Source organism: Stegastes partitus, unplaced genomic scaffold, assembly GCF_000690725.1.
Source record: "Stegastes partitus isolate 25-593 unplaced genomic scaffold, Stegastes_partitus-1.0.2 Scaffold121, whole genome shotgun sequence".
NCBI classification, from domain to species: Eukaryota; Metazoa; Chordata; class Actinopteri; family Pomacentridae; genus Stegastes; species Stegastes partitus.
The window spans coordinates 497,161-504,642 of record NW_007577852.1 but is presented as its reverse complement, the minus strand read 5'-3'; the positions used below and the strand labels follow the sequence as shown (position 1 = coordinate 504,642).

At 45.3% G+C, this 7,482-nt stretch overlaps 1 protein-coding gene across 1 annotated transcript in view; it reads left to right on the top strand.

Moving 5' to 3' along the window:
• cadm1a (cell adhesion molecule 1a) overlaps positions 1–7,482 on the top strand; it is a 161,890-nt gene that overhangs the window by 65,506 nt on the left and 88,902 nt on the right. Inside the window, exon 5 of the mRNA XM_008278372.1 lies at positions 3,979–4,137. Within this exon, the coding sequence (XP_008276594.1) occupies positions 3,979–4,137 (159 nt within the window). The remainder of the gene's footprint in view (positions 1–3,978; positions 4,138–7,482) is intronic.

The following is a 7,482-nucleotide window of genomic DNA, read 5'->3' as shown; positions in this document are numbered from 1 at the left end:
TTATGCTATAATAATATATTACAGTATATTATACTTTATACTGTACTTTATTATAGCCATGTGTAATGTCGTCTATACTATTTGAGATGAGACAAAACTTTAATAATCCCAAAGTAAACTTTTGTGCCAGATGTTCCTCAGAAAGCAAAATTATTTATCGTGAGAAACGCAGCTCCAGGTAGGAAAGCAGTCAGATATAAGAACAATACAGGCCTGAGAATACAAATCAGAACGCTGAATAAGACTAGACTAGATGTTATAAGACTGGCAATGATTCAAAAAATGTAAACATGGCATGTCACATGGACATGATGTAAATGATGTTATTGTTCAGATTGCAGCAGTTCACAGCAACAAGCTTTTGTCTTTTTTTGATTTCTTGCAGCATTTCAAAGGTTTGCTTCAGATTTGCTCGACACTTAGATGCAGACCTGGTTAGCTCAACAGTAGTTTGTCGTCAAACCCGAGTTTTCAGCACGCCGATGGTCTGAGCACACGTCGATGTGCTGCGTCGCCACTTCCAGGTCAGCGGGCCTACAGGAAGCCAGGATGAGAAACCAGCTGGACATCCGGCCTGCAGGGCGACAAACACACCAACTCTTCCACATCACAAGATCTGACACATACAGTAGCTGGGATGGACCAGTCCTACGACAGGATGTGAGGAAACAGTTCTCGCATCACAACGTCCAACCAAAGTGCTGCTTCCAGGGCTCGGGCCTCCACACGTGTTTGGAAGCACGTTGTTTGTTGGCGTTCCTGCTGTGCATTAATATTTGATGGCGCTCGGATGCCCCGTCTTGTGCGGCCGCTCTGCCTTCCTGCAGAAATGGGCTCCAGCCAGTTCCTGCACGGCAGAAGCTGCTTTTGTTTGCGGCACAAACGGCTGGTTAGTTAGCCGGCTGCTTCCCGATGATGAATTAACCCGAGCAAGAAGGAAGCAGCCGGTCAGTCCTCAGCAGAAACCCTATATTATCTGCCTTATGGCTGATTTAGCCTGCAGACACTTATTATTATTGATTATTATTATTGACTGGAAGAGGGCGATACGCTTCAAACGGAAGGTTTCTTGAGGAACAGATGGTAGAAAAAGGAGGATAGAAGCTCATTAATCACTTCACAATTCCTGCTAATTATAGCTTTTTCTTACATACCTTTTCAAATCCAGCGTGGATGAGTATTTTATTTATCGCAAAATGGATTCTCGAGGCGTAGAGCGGCAGCGGATGAAGACATCTCTTGTTTTCACGCATCTTAAAAGGCGCTTTTGATTCGAGCAGACCCCATCCGGTTCCCGTTTCAGGTGCATCTGAAGCCTCTGGTGGTGTTTATTCGTGACAGCCTGTTTCTTTACACCAGCCACATCACACGGGTTAGCGTTCCCCAGCAATCCAGAAAAGACAGCTGTCAACACAGTGACGGCGTCAACCCTGTGGCTGAGCTGCAGCGCAGGAGAATGTGCACTTAGTGCAGCTAAAATATGAACTGACGCTTGCAGCTGTTCACATTAACTCCTGTTTTTTTACCAGCAGACTTTTTCTTTTTTCTTTCCAAGTATTTGTTTTATTGATGGGAACGCAGACACACTCGTGCGGAAGTAGGACAGAGGGATAAAAAATAATCAATCTTGCTTTGCGACTCGGCAGCGCCTGCCTCCATCCCTCTTGTTTTTTTGTTTTGTGTGATGAGGTTATCCTCTTCATTGTGTCTGGGAACATATTGTTTGTGTGATATTACAAAGCAGCCACTAATCAGAGGAGGGATTCTTTGCGAGCTTCTCGTCTGACAACGCGGCGCAGAAGGTTGCCACGCGATAAATCTGCTTCATAAAGCCTAATGAGAGGCCGGCGGTCGTACAGGAGCCCCTGACAGCAGGCACTTTTTAGCTGATTCACCTTACCTGACCGTTCTCAAGGACGCCCTCCTCACGTCCACGTTTAGCGACGCCGGGGGGAAGAAAGACTCCCCCGCCCGGCTCCTTCACAGCTACACAGCGGTTGTCTTTGTCTGCCTTCCATATTTTAAACCTTTTTTTATTCTGGGAGCCTTGAGTGCAAAGATTTCCTCCTCGTTATTTTGTAAAGTAAAACTTTGTGGGCTGACCGTTCGGCAAAACAAGTTGTTCACAAAGTAGTCCGAGGGGAACGGAGCGTGCATAAAATAGAGTTTGCACAAAAGTCAGGACGGAATCCAAAACGTTAACTTTTGATAATGTTTTCTAAAAGAGCTTTTGGAGTAAAAGCACACAGACATTATTGATATTTTCTACATCATCCCTAAACCTTCGGGAGCTCGGTTCATTTTCTTTTCATTACATAATTTTACTGTATAACCCTTAAAAAAAATAAAAAATAAAAAAATCCATGGAACCCTCGAGCAGGAAACCAACCAACCGGCAAACTATAAGGAATCATTTAAATGATCAGGACAGCAGCCTGCTGGGTTTAAACTCCTTGATGGGAAGCGTGGCGTCGGTGCAGCTGGAGAAGTTCTGGTTTAAACCCAGCAGCTGGATGGAGCTCTCTCCCCCTCATCAAATATTTTGGGTAAACAGGAACCTCTAAACTGACTGTAGGTGTGCTGTTTGTTTGTGTGTGTGTGTGTGTGTGTGTGTGTGTGTGTGTGTGTTTGTGTGTGTTTGTGTGTGTGTGTGTGTGTGTGTGTGTGTGTGTGTGTTCTCCACCTGTCGCCTGCTGCGAGCTGAGAAAGGCTGCAGACCCCTGCGACTGTGGATAAGTGCTTATGGATGAGCGATGGATGGATGGATAGCTCAGATAATTAGCTTAGCGAAGCTCACACAGGAATTTTGTTCTTTATCTTTGAGCTGGGAGCCGGACTTCGTCGAGTGAGTTCAGCTTTATGGACTTGAGGCTGATTCATATTTTAACCCTGTGATGCTCGTGTTGTTTTCTTTATCCATCCATTATCTATACACCGCTCAATCCTCACTAGGGTCATGGGGGGCTGGAGTCTATCCCAGCTGACTCAGGGTGAAGACAGGTTCACCTGGACAGGTAACCAGTCTATCACAGGGCTACACTTAGAGACAGACAACCAAGCACACTCACATTCACACCTACGGACAATTTACAATCACCAATTAACCTCAACATGTTTTTGGACTGTGGGAGGAAGCCGGAGAACCCGGAGAGAACCCACGCTGCACGGGGAGAACATGGAGACTCCACGCAGAAAGATTCCGGTGCCTCCACCGGGACGCGAACCGGCAACCTTCTTGCTGCAAGGCAACAGTGCTACCAACTGTGCCACCTTGCAGCCCCGTTTTCTTTATTTTTATTTTTATTTTTTACTGTAATCTAAAGTCCTGCGCCTCAGTGGAAGCAGCTCGACCGGGACTAAAAGTAGAGAGAATTCAAAAACGCGTCCAGAATCTCACAAATCTGTTTGTTTACAGTTTCTGATAAACTGTGATTTTTAAAAACTTTTCAAACCTCTCATCAGGTTTTGGTGTCCACAGGATGAACTATAATGAATTATTTAACCCCGAGTCGCACAAGTTTTAGTTTTTTTACAGGATGTGGTTAATGCTTTATTGTTGACGAATTTAAACAAGACTTGCAGAATATGTTGATTTTGATGAACTCTTTTATTTACTGCTGTAATTAGTTTTCACCCACAGCAACTTAATCGTTTGATCATCTCACATTTTGAGTTAATGTTCCTCTCTTGAATATTTACTGTGAAAGTGCAACCACAGTTGTTGGTTTTTAATGGCATCAGTGGGATTGTAAATGGATTAATATATTTGCATCAAGGACATTTGCCTTTTTCTTGCCTTTCTGAGTGTCATTAAACTTTAAGATAAGTTGTGGTGACGTTTCCCAACAGATGAGGAGTTCAAGGACCATCAGAAAGTTTAAAAATCAGACAATAATTCAGTTTGGACGATTTCTGCATTAACTAAATTCCCAGTTTGCTGCATTTAAGTGAGCTTGTTGTTTTATTTTTTTTCTCCAGGTAAACCCAAAGTTGAGCTGACCTACGACAAGATGTACACGGTCACCAGCCGGCTGACGTTCACCGTCAGCAGGGACGACGACGGCATACCGGTGGTCTGCATCGTCGACCACCCCGCAGTCAAGGACTTCCAAGCACAGAAGTACCTGGAGGTTCAGTGTAAGTACTTCCTCCCGCTCGTGAATCAGAAATCAGATATTTAAACAGCATTATGCGTGTTTTTTTTTTTTCTTTTCTCGCCACACGTCTCATCATCTTAACTGGGCGGCAGTCGAGGAGAGCGTTCCATCCCCGCTAATTAAACGGCATAAATTTGCTTCCTTTCTAAGCCCCTAACTAAAAACTTTGGTGTGTGACATGTATGGCGGTGACACTGGAAGGAAATCATCTCCACGCACAGGTTAGGATGAGTAAAAGGGGAAATTGGACCGCTGTAGCGTCGACGGTTCCATCTCCGCTAATTAAATGACATAAATTTCCCACATTTTTTTTCCGGTCGCTGAAACTTTGGCGCCGGCGCCGTCATTAGAGAGAAACGTCGAGTAAAAAGTTCTATATTATAAAAACACATGGCTGGTGAACATCAGCTGGAGACATTTACGGATCTTATGTTGAGTTATTTTTCTGGCAGAAAGAGAAGATTTCTGTTGCTGTTTCTACCATGTTTGTCATATTTGCAGCAGAAGTTGGCTCGCAAGACGTCTTTTTGTCTTTAATTTATTGTCCAATGAGCAGCACAGTCACAGCTACAGTCGGCACTTTCCTGATTTTGTGCCTCCTTCCATCGTGCTGTCATCAGTGAGGAATGGTCTGACTGCACCTGATTAGCATTTCCGGTCACACTCATGTTGGGCTGCACTTGGCCCAGGATGCAGCAGTGGTGCCCCACCAAAACTGGATAAAGGGAACTTGTTTTGGCAGAAAAGTAAAAGAAAATTAGTCTTTTTTTCCTCATAACTGTGCAAGAATGTCCCTGCTGTGAACATTTCTTCGTAGATCTTTCGAGCCAGCCTCATTTCACGACTCACATCTTTGTCAAAGCAGTTTTAACCCTGAAGGTTGTTGTTGTTGTTGGATATGGGAAGCAGAGGAGAAAGCTGCATTAGTTATGTGGCCAAAGGCTTCTACCCGTAGTGGTGGTGAAGAAATGTGCTCTGGCTCGTTTGGTTCGTCTTCAAACAAATCATCTCGGGTGTCACTGAGCCCAGAACGTAGCCGTGGTGAAATCAGTGTGACAGGAAGCTGTTTGGGTTGAATGGTGGACACACAGACAAAAAGCTGGCGAGCTACAAGCTACGTAGCTGTGAGTCGGTGTGCGGTGAGATTAACAGGACGATTCTTTGATAACTGGAGGTTGTGATTTTTAGCCCACAGTGTCTAAATCAAGCCAAAAGACTCCATGTTTGGGTTTTCATTTGTGTTCACCTTACACCGTACACTCCCAAGCTACACTGCATAAGCTAACTTGGCTAGCACGGTTATGCTAATGGACAGCAACTGCCCCCTGGGTGGAACATTCACCCTTTAGTCCATATGTATTCTTCCTCTGAAGCCCAAAGGCGTGCTATCTTTTAAACTTTAGAGCTAGAAACTGCAAAAACAAAAAGAATTGCCAGATTTACAAGTTTCCAACGGTCCTTAAACTACTCATCGGTGCAGTTCCATTGGTAAAAATCAACCAAATGTGTGCTGAACGTTGTGAATTTCATCAAAACCACCTCATTCTACAAATCTCATTTCAAAATAATAGAAGTTGGCCGCCGCTGTAGCTCACCTGGTTGAGCTGGTGACCCATGTACAGGTCTACGGTCCCTGATGCAGCGGCCGTGGGTTCAAATCCCGCCCATGGCCCTTTGCTGCAAGTCCGTCTCTCTCTTCACTTTTTTTTTGCTCATTGAGTAAAAATGCAAGAACGTTCCTGTTCGACAGCAAATGTTGTGAACGTTTCCTTTCTGTGTCTTCAGAGCCATTCACTGAAGGAGCCGAGCAGTGCCGATCCGAATCTTCATTTAAACGTGTGATTTTGCCCCATGAAGCTTAGAGGTTGTTGTATTTGTTGTGGATGAAAATGCTGCATTAAGTATGTGTCCAAAGGCAGGCGATCACCCAGAGGCTCGGTGAGTCAGACTGGTGTTTTCCTGACCTAAATTTGCTTTGTCTGTCTTTGTGGTGTTTCGTAGCTGAGCGCAGAGTGCACAGTTCACAGGTGGGAGGAGAGGCGGTCGCTTCGTTCAAACGAGGCAGCGAGTTGGTTGCTTTGCTGCCGGAAAGTCTATCTGTTCTGACACGGCGTTGGAAAATAAAACTGTGGGAGCCGTGTCTGTTTCTGACCCGGCGGCGATCCGCTGCCGGTCTGATGGCTTTATTAAGCGAACCAAGCAGCACTCGCAAGCAAATTCACGGCGACGACGGAGCGACGCCCTGAATGTAAATAAAGCGTTTTAATTAATCGGTCCGCGTTTAAACCGAGCTGCAGCGTATACGTCTGCACTGATCTGTAAATTAACGACTACATATGGCGTGGCAGGACCAGATTCCTCACTTCATTAAATCCCTGCAGCCAGAACACATATGCTGACAAATCTGCAACTTCTAATTCGAGGAGAGCCGCGATGGAGCGCCGTGGCCTCATGTACAGCTGCCCGTTGTGTTTATCTCCACCAAGGCCCAACATTCGCCAGACCGGTCGGTTGTAGCTCCAGTGTTCTGTAGATTCAAGAATTAGATTTAAGAAAGAAAAAGTTGTCCGATTGGCCACCTATCCAAACAGCCACATTTCCTGTCATTGTTAGAATGAAAGCGCTCGCCATCTGTCTCCGGCTGCAGCTTTGCGGCGTCCAGACAGCAGTTTCATTGAGAAGCCAGTTCCTCAGTCTTGTCATCGCGTGCCACGGTGATCGGCACAGCTGTTCAGAGACCAGTGATGCTGACAGATGAGAGTCTTTATTAATCGCCACACCCTCCGATTTATCGTCCACTTCACCCGCTGCTTTTGTCTCTTTGTCGCCGCCGCGCCGACCAGAACAGCAGGCGGATATTCACACCGCTCGAGTCTCGCATGTGTGGGGTTCAAATTTGGCTCCTGGCTGTAATTTTCGCTCCTGAAATCCGACTTCTTTGCGGCTAAACGGCGTGCACGCTGCTCTGAGGTGCACACGCTCTCACAGCCAGAATAATATCCTCATTTATGTGTGGGAACAGTCTTCTGAATGCGTGTTTTCTTCTGTTTACACATTACTTATTCATGTGAGACGGGACAGATTGCGAAAACAAGCGAACATTCCTCACAAAGAAACTAAATCTCAGGTCAGAGGTCGTGTTTTTGTTGCTTCTGCGACTTTTTAATTGCAATATGAAGCAATTATTAAGCATCACAAACAGGGTTTGGCAACACTTTTACGACGGGTCAAGTGAAGGAGATTGCAGGCTGCAGTAACCGGTGTAATGTGGGCTTTTATTAACACAACATGATTAAATGTATTTATTTTATGCCTCTTTAACCTT